Genomic DNA, 26,543 nt, shown 5'->3' on the forward strand with positions numbered 1-26,543 from the left:
TCTGAATCAATTGGTTTTTTCCCAGATAACAATTTGTTTCCTAGAGATTTGAGCCTTGTACGTCACAGCGCCTTCCTTTATAAGTGCCTTTATTGAGGTTCAAGGTATTGTTTCAAGTGGATTTCATGGTTTTGTAACAACCTGTTGAACCAGAAAAAGAATCCCAACATCTCAATGCAAATAAAATAGGCCCAATGAATGTATTGCTTTTCCATTACATCGGTTGTCCACTGGGTGGCAGTGGGACACTGTTGAATTCTTGAGCAGTTTTCCTTTTTCACCTATGATATCTATGACACCTATGATTTTTCACCTTTGATATCTAAGTTGACATAGATGCAAGGGTGTGCATGTGTATAAAATACAGAAATTATGGTGTGTGTGTGTTATAGTGTGCACTATAACGTTTTTGTATTCTTACACGGATTTAACAGAGCATTTCTGCAGGTGAAAGGATTTCTGGCTGCAGTGCATCCTTTCTCACCTCTCCCTTCCTACTTGTAGCCCAGAATGCTCCTGGCCTGGGAAGCAATATTTAAGATTGTGATGGTATTTTAATCCTGCTTTTCTCCCCAGTGGGTACCCAAACCAGGTAACAAATTAAATAGACAAACAAATCCTGGGCAGCTTCTGGATCCCCTGGATTTGCTTGTTCAGGACCAAAGCCAGCAGGCCATGGATTCAGTTCCAAAACCCCTTTGGCCCTTGCCCTTCAGCTTCTGATAATAGATCTTGCTTTGTTGGCAGAGGTGTTCCCCCGATTCCCCTCCCTCCTAGAAGCAGCTCTGACTTTAACACCAGCAATAGGAATGGAGACAGAAGCTCAACTTGGACCTCAGCCAACAAAGATATTCTCAAGACTGCTTCTCTCTTGCTGTCTGTACAACAGCTCTGTAAGGTAGGCCTTTACCGTCTCTGTATCTGTGGGAAGCTAGATCCTCAGGTCGGTAAAACAGGAACCTTTCAGAAATTACCCATGTATAAGTAGTTGCTTGAAAAATAATTGTTTTATGTACCCTGCTTTTTCTCTATAAGAAGTTTCAAAGTGGTTTACAACTGCCTTCCCTTCCCCTCCCCACAACAGGCACCTTGTGAGATAGGTGGGGCTGAGAGAGCTTGGAGAGAACTGACTAGCCCAAGGTTACCCAGCAGGCTTCATGTGTAGGAATGGGGAGACCAACCTGGTTCACCAGATTAGAATCCACTGCTCATATGGTGGAGTGGGGAATCAAACCCGGTTCTCCAGAATAGAGTCTGCCGCTCTTAACCACTACACCACGCTGGCTCTTAACAAACGTAGAAGCAGTGCTTAAGTCATGGAGTTGAGAGATAAATTGAAACATTTAACAGCACAATCGGAGGTTAGTGGTTGGTGTGTGTTTTTGCCATATGTGTTTTTTTTAAAGTGTTTCAAGGACCTTTCTGAGAAGTGGAATATAACCCTTCAAAAAATAAGTACAAGTGCAGAGGTATTTTTGCAGCAGCGGTCAATGGTAGTTTACAATAGTAGTTCCATGTAACCAATGTACCTATTTCCACGCTTGGCAGAAAAGATCAAAGTGAACATGATCCTCCTCCACAGGCTAAACAGCCACTCACTTCTTCCACATTTCCAGATCAACTCATACAGCCATGGCAGTGACTCACATTAAAAAAGAGCTGGGAACAAATGGTAGAGCCTAGCCCCAGGGATGGCGGGCTAGCTAGCCACTGGGTGAAATTCCCTATTACTGTGGCATCCAGACTTCTAGAAGAAGAGTTGTTTTTCATATGCCGACTTTCTCTACCAGAAGGAGTCTCAAAGCAGCTTACAATCACCTTCTTTTCCCCTCCTCACAACAGACACCCTGTGAGGTAGGTGAGGCCGAGAGAGCTCTAAGAGAACCGTGACTAGCCCAAGGTCACCCAGCTGGCTTCATGTGGAGGAGTGGGGAAACCCTGCTTTTTCTCCACCTTGAAGGAGTCTCAAAGAGGCTTACAGTCACCTTCCCTTCCCCACCCCACAACAGACACCTCGTGAGGTAGGTGGGGCTGAGAGAGTTCTGAGAGAACTGTGACTGGCCCATGGTCACCCAGCAGGCTCATGTGGAGGAATCTATCCCGGTTCTCCAGATTAGAGTCCACTGCTCTTAACCACTATACCATGCTGGCTCTCTAATAAGTAAGAGAGGAGGCTAAGGCAGCAGGATAGGTATGGGGAAGAAAAATGGCAGTAGGCAGCCATAATAAGGGACTCTGGTTAGGCTAAGAATGCCTGGAACAGTCACAAAGGGTTTTGGCGAGCATAAAAGGGAGAGAGAGAGAGAGAGAGAACTGGGTGGACAGCCCTGAGTGCCTTGGAAGAAGGGGGAAGATTAAAATGTACTAAATAAAATATACCTGTGTACATCAGTTGCATTCAAACCAAAAATTAACATCTTGAGCCTATGCTGGGCAATGCAAAAAATAAAGAGAATCAGCTCGAAGTCAAATGTAGTTGCCTCACAAAAGGCCATAGAATCATAGAGTTGGAAGGGACCACCAGGGTCATCTAGTCCAACCCCCTGCACAATGCAGGAAATTCCAAACTACCTTCCCCCCATAGCCCTAGTGACCCCTACTCCATGCCCAGATGATGGCCAAGGTGCCCTCCCACTCATGATCTGCCTAAGGTCATAGAATTAGCATTGCTGACAGATGGCCATCTAGCCTCTTCTTAAAAACCTCCAGGGAAGGAGAGCTTCCCTGGGTTGAGAAGTGGGCCATGAGTGAATAGTAATGCTTACAGGCAGGCAGAGTCTAACCTAGTACTGGTGCTGAACACCAGGACTCAACGTGAAGAGGCAAACTGGCTGGGGGGAAAGCACCCCCCCTCACGCCTTACAAAGGCTATTCCGTATCACATTCGTAATCCTTTTTCTAACAACAAGCCTGAGTGGTAGGCTATGCTGACAGAACAGCTGGCTCAAAGGTACCCAGTGAGATGCATGGCTGAAGAGAGCTCTGAACCCTTGCTTCCCTAAGGAGAGCCAGCGTGTAGTGGTTAATAGCGGTGGTTTGGAATGGTGGAGTCTGATCTGGAGAACCGGGTTTGATTCCCCACTCCTCCACATGAGCGGCGGACGGTTTCTGGTGAACTGGATTTGTTTCCCCACTCCTACACATGAAGCCAGCTGGGTGACTTTGGGCTAGTCATACTCTCAGCCCCACCTACCTCACAGGGTGTCTGTTTTGGGGAGGGGAAGGGAAGGTGATTGTAAGCCGGTTTGACTCTTTTAAGTGGTCGAGAGCGTCAGCATATAAAAAACAACTCTTCTATTCTGGCACTGTAACCACTATAGCCACTGGCTCATGTGGCTGTAGCTGCTGTGATCTCTTAGATCCATGTGAAGAAATTAAGTTTCAGCCAGAAACTCATTGGGAAAGGGATATGGGGAAGTGCCAAATTCTAACAACATACAGGTTTAGAATGAAAGCCACTCCCTAAGTGTTGACAGAATCTGTAATGCACCTAAGCTGCTTGATCCAGGAAGTGTATTATGACTTCCCCTAACAATGGACCATCTGTGCCAAATAATGGTTCCTAAAAAAACCCTTCAAAATATGACCCTTCTGAAATTATGCTAAGATGTGTTTGAATGCGAGTTAAGTAATTTCACCTACAAAAAATCTAGCACGTACAAAGAACTTGCAGTGCAGTTTAATGTTCCGCTAAATTGGATAAATGACAAAGCAATATTCTTTCTCTCTGCTCACCCACAAGACCCATAATGCCGGGGTATTGTGCAGAAGTATGGCATAGTGTCTTTGAAGTAAAAGGACTCAGGCTTGAACATGAAGGTACTTTTACTCACAGAAGGAAAGATATGTGATGTTAGTGCCATCCATTTTGTTCCCTGAGCAGCAGCAATTTTGGGGCACACTGGGACTGCAGAAGACCGGAAGTGGTGTTCTACCAGCAGAGAGCTCCTCCTGTGGTTTTTTTGGACCCAACCCAATGGGACTTGGGCCTGGTCAGTACACCCACAGCAGAATGAGGTGACAGAATTGTGTACTACACATGAAAGCTGCCTTATATTGAATCAGACCATTGGTCCATCAAAGTTGGCTTTTGTCTACTGAGACTGGCAGTGGCTCTCAGGCAGAGAACCGTCTTCCATATCACCTACTGCCAGATCCTTTAAATGGAGATGCCAGGGATTGAACCTGGGACCTTCTGCAGCCAAGCAGATACTCTACTGCTGACCCACAGTCCCTCCTGCAGCCTGTTAGTAGAGTCTGTTATTTTGGAAAGCTCTGGGTAATTGTCCCTCCCGCCCATGCAAAACTGGCACAGAAGGGAGAAAGGTTCAAGTCAATCCTACTCATTGCTCTGTTCATTTTCTACTAGCAGGTAGATTTTAAATGAAAAGGGAATGTGTTAAAAATGTAGCTCCTCTTCGGGTCCTTCTGAAGTGGCTGTCTCCATTCTCCCACAGCATTCTGCTTGCATGCATAGGCTAAGCCCAGTTTTCAAAGTACAGTTTTACAGAATTCATTTAGCGACACTGAAGAAGAGTTGGTTTTTATATGCCGACTTTCTCTACCACTTAAAGAAGAATCAAACCGGCTTACCATCACCTTTCCTTTCCCCTCCCCACAACAGACACCCTGTGAGGTAGGTGGGGCTGAGAGAGCTGGTCACAATTGTGCAGAGGTTGCCAACATGCTTTGTAAAAAAACACACACACTGAGAGTTGCAGCCTGGCCCGACCCACGTTTGTACAGATTCCCAAGGGGTTTTAATCCCATGCATTCCTAGCACTGCAGCCCAAGTTGCTCAGCAGCAACATCTCCCCATACGCTTCCACTGGTCTTTTCCATGTGGAACATGTTGAATCAAACGATGACTCGTTTTCAACCCATCAAAAAGTATTTTGTAGTTTTATTACAAAGCTTTTATTAAAAAAAAAAAACCAAATGCTCAGCACATTAACTCAAACTGGAATGACAAAAATATATATCAATTGACGGAGGGGTTTCTTTTTGGCAAAGGCTGCGCCTTGACTAAAAAAAAAATGGATACATCAATGCTCATTTCAACAACTGGCATAAAATCCCACTAAACAGGCTAACAAAAACAGATACAAATACAGAACAATTGAAGTAATAATAATTCAAGTGCTGGGCCTTTTGTACAAGGAAATTCAAGGTAGGTGAAAAGGAGAGTTCGCTGCGGTCAGATCCGATGAGGTGTGTTGGCAACACGCACAGAGGATGTGAACAGGGTGGGATGGAATCAACACAGCTACTGACCAGCTGATTGGTACAATTATAGGACTCCAGAGCATATGCAGAAAACGAGGAATTATGCTACAAACTGTTAACCAAGAAAAAAAAGCCGCAATACTCTTCCATTTCAATTGCTCCTCTCTTGTAAGAAAAAAAAAAAAATAGGGTTTTCCTTTTATTAAAAAAAAAAGGGGGATTCAAGACTGATGCTTATGTCAAAACCACAAGGACAATAAAAATATACACCAAGGAAATAACTAAAATATAAAAGCATTCAAGTTTTCTTTTAAAAAGCTAAAGATTGATCCTTTTACACCGTTAAATAAAACTGGATTGCGCCTTCCTCAGCAAATCAATTTTATTCCTTCTCTGAAGGGGCCAGGATGGGAATCACCACTGGCTGGTCACACCACTCTGCTGGCTGAAGCAAAAACAACACAGCTGAAGTATTTTGATGCTGACTCAATACAAACGTATGACATACAAATGAAGAAGGAGGGCGTAAGGCAGAGGGAAGGCCAGAAGCTTCTCTGCTAATGGGGGTAGTTCTGAAATGCTCATCTTGCTTTTTCTTTAGGGTGTCAGTTTTAGGGGTCCGTGGTAGCGAAAGGACGTGGCAGTGATTGTCTTTATGGTTCAGTGTCTTTAGCAGTGACAGTAGGGCAAGTTTAGACATCCAAGACATACTCCTTAGTGGTGGTCCGTGCAGATGAAGGACATGCCTGGAAATTTAACAAGCTTCCATTTCAAGAAGGGGCCCTGATGTTGCTGCTTTTGCTTTGCACGTCGAAAAAGCGTTTCTCTTTCCACCTGCAAGACACGGGAGAACGAAAACACTTAGGGTTTGGTTTTTCTTAATGCATCAACAGATTTCATTGACTGATCAACATCCATGATGATTTACATTTATAGAGTTACAAAAAGCTTCATGCTTGCAGAACAGCTGTCTAACGTTGAGCCTGCGTTACCATGAAACTGTAGAGGGGGGGGGGCTGAGTGAATGCAGCTTGTCCACATAGCTTAGGCTTGTTATTTGCCCACCCTATGGCAGGTAAACCCTTGCCCTCGACACCAAATCCTCTGCCCTCCAAACACTTGAGCAGGAGCAAAACCAACTGGAAAATGGCCTTCATAGTGGTGGTCTAGGAATCTCTCTATGGTCTTTACCCTTTAATCAGAAGTAACATCACATCCTCCCAAAAACTCCACCCATTCCAGGCGCCACAGTCAAAATCTCCCAGCATTTGCCAAGGCAGTGCTGGCAACCCTAGTTTAACATTGTCTATGCTGGCCCCAGCTCTCCAACCTCTTAGGTGTCTTCCTCAGCTCTGCTACTGGATATCCTTTTAATTCAACACTGTGGACTGTAACTGGGACCTTCTGCATGGAAAACGTGATCTTCTACCAACCAGTAGCTCTTCCATTAACAGTTAAATGCCTTGACCACAAATGAAAGTGCCTTATATTGAATCAGACCATCAGTACATCAAGGTCAGAACTGTCTACTCAGATTGGCAGTGGATCTCCAGGGTCTGAGGGAAAGCTCTTTCCCATCACCTATTACTTATTCCTTTTTACTGGAGAATGCCGGGGATTGAACCTGGGAAGTTCTTCATGCAAAGCAAAGGCTCTTCCACTGAGCCACAGTATTACCCATTCAACTCAGCCTTTATGATGCAGAACACAGTATTATAAGCTGCCCCATCACAAGAACAGTTGGTTTTTATATGCCGACTTTCTCTACCACTTAAGGAAGAAGCAAATCGGCTTGCAATCATCTTCCCCTCCGCACAACAGACACCCTGTGAGGTAGGTGAGGCTGAGAGAGCTCTAAGAGAGCTGTGAGTAGGCCAGGATCACCCAGCTTCATGTGTAGGAATCGTTCACCAGATTAGCCTCTGCTGCTCATGTGGAGGAGTGGGGAACCAAAGCCGGTTCTCCAGATCAGAGTCCACCGCTCTTAACCACTACACCACGCTGGCTCTCAAATGCCTAATGTCGAGCCCTGGTGCTCAATAGCTTGAACATATTGGTCATTTCCTTCAAAATTAAGCATGAGAGGTACTACTTGGAGGGCTGAGGTCTACATCTGATTTTACTGAGCTGTTTAATAGGACTCCGGTTATATTTTAAGCATTTGGCTCTTTCAAGAATTCTGATATTTTCACATCCATGCGCCAATTCAATGAATGTGTATCACATCATTGTGTGTGCGTGCGTGCGTGTAGTCAATAAACAAGGTCCTCATGAACCTATTCACACAACCACACGTGTGCATAATGATACTATATACCGTCGAAGGCTTTCACGGTCAGAGTTCATTGGTTCTTGTAGGTTATCCGGGCTGTGTAACCGTGGTCTTGGAATTTTCTTTCCTGACGTTTCGCCAGCAACTGTGGCAGGCATCTTCAGAGTAGTAACACTGAAGGACAGTGTCTCTCAGTGTCAAGGGTGTAGGAAGAGTAATATATAGTCAGAAAGGGGTTGGGTTTGAGCTGAGTACTTTTGCAGGACAATACTCAGCTCAAACCCAACCCCTTTCTGACTATATATTACTCTTCCTACATCCTTGACACTGAGAGACACTGTCCTTCAGTGTTACTACTCTGAAGATGCCTGCCACAGTTGCTGGCGAAACGTCAGGAAAGAAAATTCCAAGACCACGGTTACACAGCCCGGATAACCTACAAGAACCAATACTATATACCGTTTTTGTATCCCGAGTTATTTAAACACAGTCTGGCTCTCTTCCCCTGCCAAGACCTAAGCTTTGCAACCATTAGTATCTACAATAATGCCAATAATTGCCAATGTTGTGGCAATTCTCGCGTCGAATAGGCAGTATACGTAAGCCATCCAGAGTACTTCGGGTAAACCACTGCGCAACAAATACACATCACTGACTGAGTTTACAGGGAGCACTTCTTCCTTTCGCTACACGTTTATAACAAAGAGGAAACTTACACCTGTTCTTGTGCAGGGGGTGTCCTGTTTCCCCCCCCCCTTTCCATTTAAATCTCCATGACCTTTCAAAATGCAAAGTCCAAGTGTTCCTTGGAAAAGAGCTGCTTTCAACCAAGGTGGTCGTCTGCAGCTAACGAACCTAGTTTCTATTTCCTCATTAAACTACCCTACCCCCAACTTTTCTAAAAAATTTTTTAAAGCATTCTTGGTTTCCTGCCTTATTTTTTTAAGCTGCTCCAGAAGACTCTGGGATCAAAGAGTCATGAAGGGCTTTACTTTTCCAAGGAGCATGAGGGAGAGGCCAAGCAAACAGCGACGGAGCGCTGGAGAGAGCACCCTGCCGGTTTATATTTACTTTGGGCCTTTTCATCCCAGAATTTCAAAGGTTTGGTCCAGGTTGCTCTTCCTGGGAAGGTTTTCCTCTCAGTCCTACATTAAAACATTCTGTTTCCTGTCGAGGGACGGCCTTGAGGCGCCAGGCCAGTGGTTCACAGCAGTCTGACACAGGCTCGGCAATTCAGATCTACTCCCCATTACCAGCAAGGAATGCATTCCTCGCCGAGGGAAATGAAATGCCCTTCTGTTGAGATGGTTCCCAGTTTCTCTACCGCCGCCCTCTTCTCTTACCAGCAGCCTGCCTTTGAAGTGAGGAGGTTAAAATAATGTCCACGGCCTTGCTCTGGGCCTTCTGCCCTCAAAGTGGACACCTTTTTTTCTTCTAAAAACAAAAAAGCAAGTTTCCCTCAAAGTGCTACTGCAGTACTTTTGGACTTGCACATTGATAACTGCTCCCAGTTTTTCCATCACAGACTGGAAAAAAGGCTACAAATATTACTGTGAATCTGTACAGTGCGACAACCCCGGGTTCAGGTTTCCTGGATTTGCTTCGTACTGCTTGGTTTTACATTTCCGCACTGACTATGTAATATTAGTTGAGTTGGATTCCAACCTCCTCATAGAATCGTAGAGTTGGAACGGACCACCAGGGTCATCTAGTCCAACCCCCTGCACAATGCAGGAAATTCACAACTACCTCCCACACCTACACCCCCAGTGACCCCTACTCCATGCCCAGAAGATGGCCAAGATGCCCTCCCTCTCATGAACTGCCTAAGGTCACAGAATCAGCATTGCTGACAGATGGCCATCTAGCCTCTGCTTAAAAACCTCCAGGGAAGGAGAGATCACCACCTCCCGAGGAAGCCTGTCCCACTGAGGAACCGCTCTGTTAGAAAATTCCTCCTAATGTCTGGATGGAAACTCTTTTGGTTTAATTTCAACCCGTTGGTTCTGGTCCAACCTTCTGGGGCAACAGAAAACAACTCATCGCCTCCTGCTGGTGATAGACAGTTGCACCAGTGGTAGAGGAGAGGGTGGGTTTTTTGCTGACACCCCCTCTCTCTGGAGACCCTTCCTCACTTTACCCTCATGGTGTTTCCAGTGATCCTGTTCCCCAGCAGCTCAGCAGGAAGGCATGCAAGGCCATGACTTCCGTGCTGATGCAGAGGTCCCTGGAGTAAAGACCTTCCCCACTGTAAAATCAGGGTGTGTTTGTTTTTAAGCCCAAGCCTCCCCAAGCATGAACTAAAAAAAAAATGGAAGTTGCTTCCATTCCCCGCCAATAAGCTGATCGGAGCCTTAAAGGAACAGCTCTGGTGTTGCCTTACAGATATAAAACAGGTCAAGCCAGGATTCTTTTCAAGAAACCACAGGTATGCGCTTCAGAGACTGAAGACTTCCCACATCTAAGGCTTCACTGGAGGGCTGCAGCTGAAGCCTCGCCAAGCCGGGCATGCCCAAGCAAAGCCCAGCCCGCAAGTGAAGTCGGCGCAATCAAAGGCGGCAATTACAGCTCCCTGGCTGTGGTTAGGCTTCAAAGCGAAGCGCTGCGAGTCACATTTTACATATGCGAAGCCTTGAGCCCCAGCCACGGCCAGAGCCGCCGCCGCCGCCGCTTATGCTGGGGCGCAGAGCTCGCTGCAGCAAAGAGACGGGGAATTGTTCCACAGGAACAAAAGTCGAGCATTAAAAAGAGGGGGGGAAAGTCCTTCTCGAGTTATAAGGTCACGCTGCAGAGATCAGAGGCTGAGTTGAGGCCCCCCCACCCTCCTCAGAAAGCGCCTTTCTGCATCCTGAATTATTAAAAAGGGGTGTGTGAGTAGGGTTGCCAACCTCCAGGTACTAGCTGGAGATCTCCTGCTATTACAACTGATCTCCAGCCGATAGAGATCAGTTCTCCTGGAGAAAATGGCCACTTTGGCCATTGGACTCAATGGCATTGAAGTCCCCTCCCCAAACCCCGCCCTCCTCAGGCCCCACCCCCCAAAATCTCCAGGTATTTCCCAACCCAGAGCTGGCAACCCTACGTCTGAAGCAAGAGCGCCGGCACATTGACGCAGGGCCATATTTTGCGCTGGTTTCCTTTGGATTCACTAATGAATAGACAGGTACTCAGGCTTAAGCAGGAATGGATGACTCGGAGCTCACAGGGACAAGGAAAAGTGGACTTAACCAACTTTTCCTATGTCAGGAATCTCACCATTTGAACAACCAGCCTCTCTCTTTTAAGGACTGCAGATTGCGTTCTCTAGTTTTCCCGAGGCAACAGGTCACATTGTACAATTTTTATAGTGGAGACTTATCAATAAACAAGCATATTCAGGATTCTTGGGTATTTCCTTAACTGTTGCCTACTCTTTTACATGTTTAAGAACTGCTATAGACCAAGGTTTCCACATCTAAAGGAAGTCTGGCCATTTCTTTCCAATATTTCCTCATTTGTTATGCATTCCAGAACAATAACATTTTACTGCCATCTTTTATGCCTTCCCTAACTTGTTTTTTTGCATCTTAAAATCTGATGATTTAGTAGAGTCTTGCAGGGGGAAAACTCCCTTGTTTTGCATATTACATTTTGGTGAAGTCTGCAGGTTTTAAAACTCTAATTAATTAATCTGGCAGAGCTGAAACTTAAAGATACACTTGTTTATTTTTGGCTATTTTGGTTCTGGTGTGTTACTGCAGCAGGGAAAGAAACAGGAAATACTAAAGACCACGGTCACACAGCCCGGATAACCTACAAGAACCAGTGAACTCTGACCCTGAAAGCCTTTGACAATATTTAGGAAATACTAAAGTTTGCCTTCCCTGTTATTAGTAAGAGGTAGCCGCTAAATTGTTGATATTTTAAAGCAGCTCCGTTGAGATTAGAATAGATCAAGCTTTGAGAGCATGAATTGGGGGTACAATTTAGAAATCTCTGATGCCCAAAATTCTCTCTGCCCAGGTTTTTTAAAGCTCTCATTCTCTGCCTTTCGACCCAATGGAGACCCAAAACATCTTACATCATTATCTTATATTCCATTTTATCCTTACAGCCCTGTGAGTTTGGTTAGGCTAAGAGTGAGTGTGACCGGTCCAAGGAAACCCAGCAAGCTCCATGGCAGAGTGGGGAATTGAACCTGGCTCTCCCAGATCTTTAGGATTACTAGGTGCCCCATGGTGGCAGAAGACCCTCTGCCTGCTGTCCCAGCCACTGCCTAGCAGGGGGGAAATGGGGGGAGTCATTTCCAGCATAAACACTGAAGGTCAGTGTAGAGTTGCCAACCTCCAGGTGGTAGCTGGAGATCCCCTGGGATTACAACTGATTTCCAGGCAACAGAGATCAGTTCACCTGGACAAAATGGCCACTTCGGAAGGTGGACTCTATGGCATACCCTATTGAAGTCCCTCCCCCCACCCTCCTCAGGCTTCACACCCAAAATCTCCTGGCATTTTACAATAGGGTTATCAACGTGCAGGTACTAGCTGGAGATCTCCTGCTATTACAACTGATCTCCAGCCGATAGAGATCTGTTCACCTGGAGAAAACAGCTGCTTTGGCAATTGGACCCTATGAAGTCCCTTCCCAAACCCTGCCCTCCTCAGGCTCCGCCTAAAAAACCTCCTGCTGGTGGCGAAGAAGGACCTGGCAACCCTAGGTCATTGTGATGACCTAGGACCCCCCCAAACTCTATGATAAAACCATATAATTTTTTTTTGGGGGGGGAGGACATAGAGCAACACATGAACTCACTTCTGGGTTTACAATGGAAGTGACATCACACCATTGGTGTGACATCATTCTCCCCTTCCCATCCCCCCTTCCCTCTCCAATGGTTGACAATACTAACCACTTGCATATTTGGCCAGAAATCGAGCAGGACATAAAAAATAAAAAGGTTCTGATTGAAACCTGGATATTTAGCTGAAAGACTATTCACCAATACACGCAGTTTTTAACGAGCCCTATAACGTAGCACTCCTAAGGAAGTTAATTTGAATGGAGCTATTTATATGGGCTCTGGCTGACCCATGTTATTTCCAGGTCAGACATAAGTAACATGATCACGATGGCATTATCTCTAGCTGAACCAAAAATAGCTCAGTTTAGTCAAGGCTCATTAAACTCAATAGGTCTGGCCTATTGGAAAGGACTGGGTTTACGTCGCTCTCACAACAAGGAAGACAGGTGTGGCAAAAATGAACCCAAAGCAACATATCAGTAAAAGCCATTTTCCCTTGGACGCTTGCATTCAATCCCTATAAAACAGATTGCAGCTCTTCTTCAAGCCCCCAGTTGTTCACCCCTCTGCACTATTGCTAGTATATGCTGAGATATCTGTAAACATGCCACATTTCCCCTCCTTTGCACATTCTTGCCACAACATTCATGACAGCTTATAAGCTTTTTAATGTCTTTCTCCCGGCAAAGCACACAACAGCATAAATTGCTAAATGGACATCATAAAAAACATAAAAGCCCAATTGCTGGTAGCCTGGCTGTATTGTGTAAATATCAATTACAGTCTATGTAATGGACATCATGTTTTTATGATGTCCATTTAGTTTCGTATTTTTTATTATGTCAATTTAGCTTCATTTTCATTATGTCCATTTAGCAGTTTATGCTGTTGTGTGTTGTGCTGTGGTTTTGTGCTGTCAGCATAGGCCCCTGTTTTGTCTTGTCATTTTCTCCTGGCATAGTCAGGACCTAAAACGAGTAGCAACAATAAATACAGTTTCAAAATCTATTAAAATCATTAAAACAAATAATTAACATAGATAATTGAGAGCTTATTTCCATAGCCTTCAAGGTACCCCATAAGCTCTCTTAAATAGCTCCATTTTACAGCCTCACCAGAAGGTCCCAAGGGTAGGTACTTTCGGGAAGCCATTTCACAGTGTCAGAGGACCAAGAGAAAAAGGCTTGGCTTTAACAGATGGTATCCTTGAGAACAAGGTGACTAACAAGAGACAGTGCTGTGAGGAACGCAGTTGCCACACAGGTTGATATTGGCAGAGAAGGCCCTTCAAATACGTGGACCCCAGGTCATAAGGGGCTTTAAAGGCTAACACCAGTACCTTAATCTGGACCCAGTCACAAATGGGAAGCCAGTGAAGAGACCTCAGGACTGGTGTAATGTGGTCCTGAAGTACTACTCCGATAAGTGACAGACTACCACATTTCTCTGAATCGTCTTCAAGGGCAGCCCCACATATAGTGCATTACAGTAACCCAGGCTTACCACAGCACGGTTAGCATTCTTTTAAAATTAATTTTTTAAGAATTATTTTTAAAGGAATTAGGTGAATTCATGGAGAACAGCAATGACCCATGAAAATTAAGTGGAATTCCCACATTCAGAGACAACATACGCCATACCTTCAAGTAAGAGATGCTGGAAATCAAGGACAAGGAAGGGCTATTGCCTTCAAAACCTGCTTGTGAGCTTCCCTGAGGTATCTGGTTGGCCTCTGATGGCAACAGGGCCCATTCCTTCCATATGTCATGTGCCAACTACAGTCATCAGCAGCCATCCATTGGCTGTCCCATCACTTAGGGTAGCCCGTCTGGCATTGACTAGAGTCTGGATCGTTTCCCTCTTGGCTCCCGCTCTGTGGAATGGGCTCCTTCCTTAAAGATCTTCAGGAAGCCCTGCAAGGCTTGCCTGTTTGCCAGAGCTTTTGAGGGGGGGGGGGGTTGAAAGGCAGGCATCTTTAAAAAGGGTGGAGGGAGAGATTGGGGTTTGTTATTTTACTCTTGGTTTTAACCGAAAATGTGTTTTAGCTGTCATTCAAAGCTCCTAGAATCATGAAGGAAGGTGGGGTATCAATGTTTTAATAAACAAACAAACAGAAAACTGGACCAAATAAATTTGGTATGATTCAGCAAATAAAATGTAGTACCTTAGAGACCAACAAGATTTTTGGGGAATACGCTTTTGAGAATTGAAGCTCCCTTTGTCAGATATGAAAGGAAGCTGTGACTCTTGAAAGCGTATACCTTGAAAATCTTGTCTGTCTCTTAAGGTGCTACTAGACTCAAAGCTAGCTGTTCTACTGCAGACCAACATGACTACTCTCCAAAGCAAATAAACAAAAGACTGTTTTCTGTTATTCCCTTAGCACTCCCATAATATGTATGTGTATATGTGTGTGCGAGGGGCGTAGCATGCTTTTCATAGCAATACTAATGGAATTTTCCATTCCTCTTCTTCCCCAGCAGGTGTCAGCCAACTATACACAAACAAAACACACACTATGTAGTAGTAGAAAAGAGCAAGAGTCCAGGAGCACCTTAAAGGCTAACAAAAATATTTTCTGGCAGGGTGTGAGCTTTCATGAGCCACAGCTCACTTCTTCAGATACAAAATATTTTTGTTAGTCTTTAAGGTGCTACTGGACTCTTGCTCTTTTCTACTACTGCAGACAGACTAACACGGCTACCCACTGTGAACACACTATGTAGTTTCTGTGGCATTATATTTTCATAACGAAAACTAGTTGGTCAGCTTTTGCTTACTGGAACTTCTGCATCTTACTTTCTCCGGCACCTTAGCAATATAGATTTCTTCTCTAAACAAAAACATTACAGTTCATACCCAGCAATCCTGTGTTGAGTCACAACAAGCACAATTTTAATTAACTAATTTTTGATGTCACAAGGCACCCCAAAAACCTGAAGCTCCTATATTACAGTGCAGATTAAGAACACCTTTCAGCTGTCCAAAGAAACCCTTACTCTTCCCTTACTACTTGTATGCCCATGCAATAGCTGGCCCTTGAAAAAACACAACTATTATGAGGCACCCAGTTTCTTAGAAGATTTCCCTTCCTAGTCAATCCACATTGTACTTGTTTAATGTGGTAACGTTACCACAAAATGTGGTTTTACCACAGTCTTACAAAAGTATTTCTTCCTTTGAACATACCCTTAAATATACCATGGTGTGGTAAATTCCAAGCTCTTGCCACTAGAATCTTTTGATGCACCGTTGTCACAAAATAAGATTTTACCACAGAAATTTTGTAGAGAGTATTTCATTGGAATATAAACATGTAATCTGGCCTAAATAGAAGTGCGACACAGAGGTACAGGCGCAGTTCACATGCCATGAACAACCATAATCATGGTTTGCTGTTAGGGAAATGATGCTTAAGAATCCTCAAGCATGCACATATTCTACATGGTTTAGAAATTAATCACTTCTGCTTTCACGGCAAATCATTTATTAATTAAAATATTTCCATCCTGCCTTACCCCATGGCTCAGGATGGCTCATAGTACTGCACTATTCAAACAATGATTTTTATTTCAAACCATGGTCTAACCTTAATTTTACATTAAGACAAGCTGTAGTCTGTGATTCAGTTATGAAAAACTAGTTTATGTGAAAATAGAAATTATTATTTTCTGAGCCCAAAGATTTTCAAGGTTCATTCCTATAATGACAAATCATAGTTTATCATTACATATGAATCATACTGTAGTATTATGTATCCACCAAATGGTCTTTATGGATTGATTCATACAATATCTTATTAGTTGGTAGTGTTTCTGTCTGACAGAGACTATAGTCAAACGTTTACTAATCAAGATCTGGCATAACCATGCCCATTATAGAATATAATAGATGTTCTGAATCCACACAGAATCATCCCAATATTTGGCAGTAATTTAAAAACATCTTGATCTGACAGTTATTCTGGTGCCTTGCTGTCTAATCAGTCTCCTGGGCAACAAGGTGACAGTGTGATTTAACAGATACATACCTGACAGGATGCAGTCCAACCAGAAATGTCAGTCAGTCTTCTTACTAAACAGGATTGCCCTGACTGACATTTCTAAGCACAGCATTTTCCCTTTCCAGCTAATCACTGTACCTTCTCACTGGCTTTGGAAGGGATTTCTGGTTGTGTATAAGTATGATTTCTATGCATGTATGACATATTCCAGTCTCTGGTATTGCAGCTGCTATGCAATGGCAAAAATTGCTTATACCTACTGGCAGGTAGGCAGGAAAGTGTGGAGGGGGGGAATAGAGACAGAGGCTAGCCTGTTTGCCGGTAGGGAACAGGCAGGCAGAAGTATTGTTTACACACACAGGCAGGGCTCCAGACACTAGAGGTGCTATGGGCTGTGGTTGTGTGCGTAAAGTGCCCTCAAGTCACAGCTGACTTATTGCGACCCATTATGGGGTTTTCAAGGCAAGAGACTAACAGAGGTGGTTTGATGGGCTGTGGTTATTGAATCCATATTCCTAAAGTTCAGTATGACAGTGTGGAGTTACTTGGTTCTACATCATACATCCTCAATACCACATTTACCATAACACAATCTATCATAGCAAGCATACAAAAGTTCCTGCTACAATAATTTTTTATTGGTCTAAAATTTTCACAAGACTAGAAGTATGAAGGGCTAGGGGGAGAAGGTTGCTTCTTTTTTCTTTTTACTCTGATGACTTTTTTTAAGAGCTCCCCAAAATTTCCCATTTTTCCTTTGGATTTTTTTTAAAAAATTTTCCCCTTCTGGACTGAGTGAAATGCTTTTTAAGACAAGGTGGTGTACAATTTTTATGTACTATTCTCTATAGCACTAGCTAATGATAATTCCTAAGTATCCTGCAGACATATACAGATATTTTCAAAGATATGTTCCTTATAATTTGGTCCACAGTTGCTATAATGATAAGCTACCGATGAGCTCAGTGTTTTCAGTGTTATGAACTTTAACTTGATGCCCAAATATACTGCTAGTCTAATGAGACAGTTTGTCCAAATAATACATGCTCTCTTGTTTATTACAAAAGTGTTCTATTTCAATTTTTATTATTCCCTACCCTTTCAGATGGCAAACGCTAGAATACATGTGTTAAGGTAACATAGAGCACAGGAGCTTGTAGCTTTCTTTCAGTGTGATGTAGTGGTTAAGAGTGGCAGACTCTAATCTGGTGAATCGGGTTGGTTTCCCCAATCCTACACATGAAGCCAGCTGAGTGACCTCTGAGCTCTCTCAGCCCCACCTACCTCACAAGGTGTCTGTTGGGGATAGAGGAAGGAAAGAAAATTGTAAACCGGTTTGATTCTCCTTTAAAAAAGGTAGAGAAAGTCAGCATTTAAAAACCGGATCTTCTTCTTCTTCTTAAGTGTCAAGTATATTCACCGTTTTACTTTAGTATATGAAGGCATTTATACTTCTAAATCCTGTAAGTATGCCCAAGAGTACAATTTTGTATGCCATTATGTATATTACACTGTTACAGCGGTAAAATAAATTTCGGTTTGATAAACAAAGGAAGGATCACATATATTTAATTGTTTTCCAAAGTTTCCACTCCTCTCCCCATTACCTGATGGATTCAAAATTTCCATATATTTTCTCTCTTTAGAGAGGGCTCTTCTATAGCAGCAGAAACAAAGGAGCATACAGAGCTACCCCACTGGATTTCAGAAAAGCTATTCTTAGCAGGAAAGAAGGAATCCAAAGACTTGGGCTACTGTCTCGCATCTGTATGATCTAAAAGCTGTTTAACCATAGTCCCATATTTTTCCCTCTACCTAGCTGTTTTGATTTTTTTTAAAAAATATGCTGCCTCTGCAGAGGCCTGCATTAGGCACTTTACAAATAAGATTATACTATGGTTGTACAGTGTCATGAGCTGTATCAGTAGATCTAGGTTTCAAAGGTTTAGAATGTTAGTAACCCAAGTAATAGCAATAGAAGGGAATCAGGAAGAGATTCCCCCCTCACACACACACTGCATCTAGTAGACCTCTTCCATCTGCGCTTACACTGCTAAACTTGTCCTAGAGCCCCCTTTCATAGTCCAGTTCTCTGCTTGCAGCCAGCTATAACAGCTGTGTGTACCCAGTGCCAAAAAAAACCCTGAACTCTGAACAGGATTATGAAAATCAAGCCAATTTTCATGTATCTCCCTTTTCTGCATAATTTATCCTATTTCCAAGATTCTGAGGGATTTCAGAGCATGGGGGGGTTGTTTGTTTGTTTGTTTGGCAAGGAGATAGATAGCACTGGAAATGGAGGAAAGGCAAGGGAATTGAGGTTGATGTTAGTTTCCCAGCAAGGTCAGGAAGACAAGCAATAGCAGAGTATTAGGGAGCTATCCAGGAAGCGAAACGCTTTCCTCCCTGGCAACTTGACATACTTGCATGGACCTCATCTGGTTTCTAAATTTAGAGGGCTCTTTAGATTATCAATGTGGCACACATGCACAAAAACCCTTACAGTTGTTGCTCATCTGTTATTGGGATCTTCGGAGAACAGCTTTTCCTACAGGATGGTGCATTTTCCCAGAACTCAAATAGCAATAAGTTGTAGCCAGAAAAACACATGACCCCCCGCCCCAGGTGCTCTGCTATCTGAAGCCACATGCAATGAATACAACATGCATTTTTCTTGAAAGAGACACATGACGTTTCTGTTTGAAGAAAAGCTGCCACCTTAAGTTATGTATAGCACTTTTCCTAGTTCTAGTCTCTCCCAGAGTATTTTCATGGAAACTGAAACTGTGCAGGTTTTCCATAGTAAGCACTAGGAATTGAGGTAATGGCTGCCTAGTGGGAACAGAATGTTTCTGGGATTTAGTAAGCAGCCTCTCTAGCGATGTTTCTATTTGCTTTTTTAAAATATGAAGTTTGATTAGATGGAACACAGATGTCAAGCCATGCTATTCAAGCCAGCCAGCAGAGAATTTATGGGGTCAGGCCGAAAGCTGAGCAACTTGCACTAATCCCCAACTTCAACATATTCAATGTGAGCACAATGTTAGAACAATGTTAGAAGTTTGTATCTAAGACAGACCCCAGAAGAACAGCCTGCAATAGCTTTGGTCTGTTGCTAATAAACTAGACAGAAGACGAGAATTTACAAACATAGCAGTTAAAAAGTCTACCATTACACTTCAAATGGTGGTATGAAATCTAACAATTCTGGTTTCTAGCCTATGTCATCATCAACCTTTATTGCTCATTGACAGTCTTAAGCATTTACACTGTACAAGGGAAACAGTTTTACAAAAACAGCCTAATCCCATTCCAGCTTAGCACAGAATAGAACCATTTTGTCGTGATAATTTTACAGCCAAAACATGCATTAGATATTTCACAACCTGATAAATTTTCTAGGTATCAGCATCGAGATCAGATAAGAGGAATGGTGTAATCCAAGATTCTAAGGGAAGATCATTTTTGGTTAGAATGGGTAAAATCCAACGAATTCTCTCTACCTTCCATTGGTTTCTAGCAGACATTTAGATTATTATTCTGATATTTGTCTTAGCTTTATAGCAAGATCTACACAACCAACACTTAGCACAGTGACAAGAGAAACAAAGTCTTGAGTTGAAATAAAGACCCACTTCCATGAATATGAAATTCAAATGGAAAAACACACATGAGAATCGAAATAATCCTCCCCTCGCCCAGAGAGCACTATCCAAGTAGTAATTAGTGCAAATTAACTCGGGTGCTGAGAAACAATTCCAGCTTCCTTTTAATGATAATTTTTGTGTCACGCTGCTGGCCAGAATGGTTTGACTGCTTAGTGAAATCATTCCAGTGCATCACAGGTAGACTTACAGCTACTCAGTGAGGTATGGTCAGATTGGATGGTGTAAATTAAAGGGAAAAAAGTTAAGAGGCTAAAAACACAGCCGGTATAAAAACCATCGATCACAAGAGCATTCATTTGAGGAGAAAGCACTTCAAAAAAAATGTGTGCTGTAGTCATATTTTGTTCAAGAGTTGAAGCAAGAGAGACCTACAAATATCTTATTTGACAAATTTAGCAGGAAGGCTTTTAGAAATATTCTTACCATGCTTCAGATGTAGGCAGCTGTCATTCTGGGGGCTGCACCTGTAGGAGATTGTTGTTCTTTAACAAATTTCCACTGAAGAATTTTTCCACACTCCAAATAAAAAAAGGCCTTATGCTAGAATAGCTTATTTCATTTCCTCTGCCTTTCATGGTTCTTATACCAGCCATTTTGTGTTTAATAATAATAATGAAAGTTTAAAAGACCTCACTGATGCTTTGAGCCGACCTACTAGGCAGCTGTTTGAGTGTACCACTTTTTTTTTTTGAAGAGTTGACACACTGGTTTATAGTAATGCCGATGAAATATCCCCAACAAACCCATACACAGTTCCATCCACTACCGTCACTGTGAGGGAAAATGTACGGATTCTTTCCACCACCTATTTCAGTGGCCAGAAGCAAACGTTCTCCCTTATTCCATAGGTCAATGGGGCAGAGACTCACTCAAAGCACTTACAAGTGTAAGGAGAAAGACTCCCAGCTGCCCCTGCTGAAGCTTAGGCCAGGGTCAGCAGAGTCAGTGGGACAAGCAGAAGAGATGTCTTTTGTTCTTATTGGTACTGCCCATATGCGTAGTCAAGGAGGTGGTGATTCAGCAGCTGCTTGAAACCATCTTAAGTTGCCAGGACCACTACTGTGCCTGTGTGCAAAGGCTGCCCCACCCCCTCCCCACTCTGTGCTATAGCTTGGCATTGCTTTGCCAAAGAGCAGCTGGGAGTTACTCCTACACTCGCAGGTACTACCAAGCAGTCTCCAGTCATTGTGACCTCCAAAGGAATGGAGTCCGCTCCCTTCTGAAAACAGGTGGCATGGAGCTTGATTCCACGCACTCCCTCACCATGAGAATGAGACTCATAATTTGACACTCTGCTGGGTGTTGGGAGGAAAGGCAACAAAGACAAGCAATAATGGAATTAACACAGGACTCTGTATCTCCATTACGAAGCTGTTCCTATGACGGATCTTATATGTAACATCAGAATTAAGTACTGATACAAGGTGATGAGTTTTTAACACACACACACACACACACACACAAACAGTATCTAATCCAGTTATGAAACATACCTGATGTTGACTCTTGTAGCTTCTCTCTCTTCCTTTTCTTTTTCTTTCCCTACAGTGAGAAAGACATAAAAGGCCATTAAAAGCCCTGTCATCACCTTTGTGGATGGTTGACAACAAACCAAAAGCTATTTTTGACATTTTATGATCTTCCAGATCTTTGGACATTTCCTCCAGATCTTTGGACATATTTTATGATCCTCCAGATCTTTGTACATTTGGGCATTCCAATAATCCTTGCAGTGTAGAAGATCCTTTATGAGGCTGAATCCTGAATGAAACTGAAGAGCAGGGGATGAAACTGAAGCTTGCTTTTGGAAGAGATTCCAGTATTTCAAAGAATTAAAAATGTTTCAGAGGACCCGTCACCTCAGAATCAGAACCTTTGAAGAACATATGTCAGAAAAGTGTAACAAGTCCTAAGTATATTGATTATTAGCCAAACAATAGTAATATTTGAAGCCATGTTTAACTTCTGGACATGTATTTGTGAATCCTGTTCACTGCAACTATGACGAGGTCTAGACATGCAACAGATGAAGTTGTAATTAGGTGGTAGAGTGCTGAGGCGGTAGAATGGATTGTACCATTTCAAATTGCAGGTGAAGGATCACATTTTTCAAAGTTTCCCCACATTAATGATTCTTTGTTATGTAGGAAACTATCATACCATGTGAAAGGCTATGCTAGAAATTCTCTCACCAATGGGCTATTTTTTATATATATTCATAAGGATTTTTTACATTAAGGGGTATTTTAAACAAATATGATTCTCCACTCACCTGCATTCTGAACTAGTACCGCTCATTTTGCAACCTCCAAATTCTACCTCATTCTACTGTACATGTAGACTAGGCCAGACAACAGTGATCTGAGAAGTTGCAAGAAATAACTCATAATGTTCATATCAACTGAAAAGCCCACTTGTGTAGGATTTACTGAAGGATTGCTACAAGGCCCGACTTTGGGGTGGAGAAAAAAACTCAGCCACTAAATAGCCAATGGACAAAATTTGCCTAAAATTAACAGATGCTATTTACCTTTATTTAAATTCCCTCTTATTACGAAGTTTCCATACTGATAACTACCAAAGGGTTTTGTATGGAAATTCCCTAAGAAACCCAGGTGTTTTGAGCACAACTTCTCAGAGTTCATTTAGCCAACTGAAAACATGTCCTAAACAAAAAATGAATGGATGGGCTGCTACCACCTTTCCTTCAATGTAAGAATAATTCATCAAGGTGGAACAGTATTTTCAAAAGGGACTGAAATTAAGGCTACTCAAAAGGAGGGTTTGTTAAATGATTGTGGGCTTATGCAAACGAGACTTTTCTTGAAGTTTGTTTTAGGGGTACGTGTATTTACCTGGCATTATCTAGGCAAATTGGATTATGGATATAGACAACTACTGAATGAAACTGTCATGAGTGTGCGAAACACTTTAGATTTTCAAAGCAAAGAATTGGAACTGGGATTAGGCTTCTCTTTGAATTCTTTATTTAGGGGTAATCATGATACAACTTTACCTAACTCCCAGGCAAATAGTTCTTCAGCAGTCATGGGTATGGAGTTTATTAATTTTTTTTAGAACACTTTCCCAGTGTTTTGGCAACTGAGTAGTTTCACTGTAGCTGAATTACAATTAGATTTTTCTATTAAGAACTCTGCTTTAAGACTTACAATTTAAAACAAAAGCTATTTATTGGGACAACTGTTACATACTTCGAAGTTCCCACAAATCTTCTTCAGGCTGGATGTTCACTATAAAAAGTGAGAAAGGAGGGGGGGGGGAGAAAGAGAAAGAGAAAGAACACTTTCAGTACATGATGGAAAATGCCCACGGTCTGCAGCTTGTAGCCTTTTGAAATGAAGGGCAGGAGGTATTGCAGATTTAAATTAGATAGCACTGGGTGCAAAAACAGATTTTCAACGACGCTGGAGGCCTATGGGATACAGAAAGGAAAGTGGCCAGTCTCAGTTTAAAAGGCTACACACTGCAAACTTTGGACTTTTCCATAATGACCTGGAATAGTTCTGTCCCCTCCCTATTTTCTTTCTTTTTGTATTGAACATCTAGTCTCATGAAGTGTTCTTGGCACCTGAAAGCTTGTTCATTATTCCATAACAATTTGGTTGGTTCCAGGGGAAAGGGTATTACACTGCTGCTGGTTTTTTTTGGGGGGGGGGGTTATTTACTTTGACGGACTACTTGGCTACTCACAACCTTTAACAATTTGAATACATAACCAGCTCTTAAACGCTTTCAAATTAAACCTTTCAACACTTTCTTCAAAATGGGTCTTCACACAAAGATTCACCCCCCACCCCATTCTACCTGTAATAGATTCAGACAGAAGCCATATCAATTTAAGGTAACCCAACAGGGCTTCTAGTAGAAAGGATGTTGTCATGTACGTTTATTAACCATGTGATAGACACATGTCAAAAGAGTGATCAGATGGAGGACAGATGTGAGGCCAGGGCTCCAGATGTTGGCAAATCATCCAACACTGAAGTGCCATTTTGATGTATTTACAGCATGGCACAAAGCTGGATCAGAAATATATCCAGAGCCAGTTCGGGCTAATGTTTGAGATACGTAAATGTTATTTGAAGAGTTGAGAATGTAAGACAGAATTCCTCAAAGCAGACACAAGGATAACGACTGGATCTCGCATGGTACCCGTTTCCTCCCTCCCTTCCTTTATTAACTGCAGCAACTGTGAGCTGAATAAAGTGTAAGTGAGGTGCTTACGTAATTGTCCCTTGCAGACCAGCCTGGGTAAAGCTGCATGTGTAGTTGCCTTTCTTTCCGAGCTAGTTCATAATATTTAGCTTGTTCTTCGCGAGACAGTGCATGCCACTGCAAATAAAAGGGAGAGAAAGAGTCAGCGTTGTACTGGGGTACACATAAGGCAACATGATGGGCAATAAAGGTCTAACTGGTGAGTGGAAAGCCAATCCAACGATTCCAGGAGTTCAACATATCACCTGCACTAAGGAAACAGGACCACTCATAGAATCACTGCGGAAGTAAGTAAAGGGACTCATGCCTCTCATCATCTTTGCTGGTGATGATTGTCTCATTACTGTGTTCAGAGCTCTCTATTCAGCAAGTTTATGATCAAAGAAGAATCTCAGTCTCATTCACACAGACACTGCTGGTTCTTTTTCAGTGGTATTCATTGCTATAACATCACGACCTACATGTGTATGTGTGTGCTCTAGACCCCCAAGATGGCATCCAATTGCCTCTTCACCCTGGCAGTTCTGTTCTGAGCAGTAACAGAAGTGGATATACCACAGTGAAAGTTTTATTAACTCTGCAGAGTTCAAACCTTTAAACTCTTCTACCAAAAAAAATCTGGATTTTATATAATGCTGCAAGATTTGCTCTTGGACTCCAGGCAAGGTCTTTGAACAAGGTGAGGTTTTCCATATGACATGAGAGGAAGGTCAACCACATTCGCTCAGAATGACAGCACCATCAAATGCATTCCAATTAAAACCAGGTTACAAGCTTTTAAAAAGTCAAAATATTACAGGACCTTCTTGCACCTACAAATCTAGGCTGCCCCAGACAGCCTAGGGCTGAGGGAAGCCTGAAATCACAGAGTAAGATTCCAAAAAGACAGAGTCTGCAAGTTTGTAGCTGCAACACTTAACACTCAAGAACTGAATATTACCTGAAGTAAGTTGTGTTTTTTCATGCCAGTACTGTTTAGTTCATGTAAATTTCCATTTTAGAATTAGTGAAGTCTCCTATGAAAAATCCCTAAATGTATGCTCTATTCACATATAAACAGGAATAGGGACTAGTTTCATGAGAAACACATAAAACAAAAACTAAAGACATGTACAGGACAATAGCTCTGCAGTACCAGGACTGGGTGTTACTTATGACTAGTTAGTACCAGTAGTTTATCATAGGCAGCAATTAACCTGCAAATATCTGTGTGTTTGTTGCTTAAACGGACCACTTCATTTTGCTTGTGAGTTTACTTTCTAGATGCAATTGACCATAGTGTAAAATAAACTGAGTAGACTTTTAAAGTTGTGCTTTTCTTTTGTACTCAAGCCATAAATTCATCTTGATGTAACTATTTATTCTATCTCACACAAACAATAAGAGGTTAAGGGACGATAAACATACACTACAAAAACAAAATGAAAAAACAAAACTATAAAGTGTGAAGGAAAAGATTTGAAAGCCAGGTTGAAGCTGCTGTTAGAGCACAGGCAATGTTTTGGATCTGTTTCTCCCATATATGGATCAAGATTTTGGAAGAGGTCACGGAAAGTGGCCATGACCTCTTCCAAAATCTTGAACCACACATGGAAGGAATGGCTCCAAACCAATGCCTTTGCTCTAACAGCAGCTTCCAACTGGCTTTCAAGCCATCTTCTCCTTCCCAATGAAGCCCCCAACCCCCAAATCCTTCCACAAGTCCACAATTGTGAGATGGGGGGACACTTGGGATCACTGAATGTGGCTCAGGTTGGGTGGGCGCGCTGTAACAATGGCAATTAGCAGACTCCTTCCACACTGTTCCCACATTCTTGCATGAGCTTTCATTCTACTTGCACAGCTTCTGTTAACATCTCCATAAATGGAAGCTACATGAGCACTCAGCTAGTTACTAAAAGTGTGGCAAGTAGGTTCAGCTCCTTGTGGCTGAACCACCTTGTGGTTTCCACGACACTACAGGCTAGTAGATGAGGACAACAACAAGACCAAAGATGCGATCTGTGGTGGTGATGAGAAGTGCTGTCAAGTCTCAGCCAACTTATGGCAACCCCATAGGGGTTTCAAGGCAAGAGATGAACAAAGGTGGTTTACCATTGCCGGACTCTGCGCAGGAACCCTAGACTTCTTTGGTGGTCTCATGTCCCAGTACTAACCAGGGCTGACCCTTCTCAGCTTCTGAGAAGCAATTTGTATGCATCTAAAATTATTTTCTTCACTTATGTTTAGAATGTGGTAAACACAACTCTCCAGTAAAAAATTTCGAAATTCCTCCAGGTTGGGTATCCAAAGGTAAGCGATTTCCCCCCGACAGTGACCAGATTAATACTTTACAGTTCTTCACTTCTCCTCTAGCTT

At 42.7% G+C, this 26,543-nt stretch overlaps 1 protein-coding gene across 6 annotated transcripts in view; it reads right to left on the reverse strand.

Moving 5' to 3' along the window:
* Positions 1-5,842: 5,842 nt before the first annotated feature.
* The window catches only part of LEF1 (lymphoid enhancer binding factor 1), a 102,128-nt gene continuing 81,427 nt past the window's right edge, over positions 5,843-26,543 (reverse strand). For 2 of the 6 annotated variants that reach the window (XM_056855324.1, XM_056855321.1), the window contains 4 exons: positions 24,195-24,302; positions 21,443-21,491; positions 20,373-20,413; positions 5,843-6,060 (listed from right to left, as the gene is read on the reverse strand). In XM_056855324.1, coding sequence (XP_056711302.1) covers positions 20,379-20,413; positions 21,443-21,491; positions 24,195-24,302 — 192 coding nt within the window. In that variant the 3' untranslated portion in view covers positions 5,843-6,060; positions 20,373-20,378. Of the gene's footprint in view, positions 6,061-20,372; positions 20,414-21,442; positions 21,492-23,160; positions 23,201-24,194; positions 24,303-26,543 lie in introns of those variants that run through there. The other 4 variants (XM_056855322.1, XM_056855320.1, XR_008933505.1 and 1 more) reach the window with 3 other exon arrangements.

This window comes from Euleptes europaea, chromosome 9, assembly GCF_029931775.1.
Source record: "Euleptes europaea isolate rEulEur1 chromosome 9, rEulEur1.hap1, whole genome shotgun sequence".
In the NCBI taxonomy this organism is placed as follows: domain Eukaryota; kingdom Metazoa; phylum Chordata; class Lepidosauria; order Squamata; family Sphaerodactylidae; genus Euleptes; species Euleptes europaea.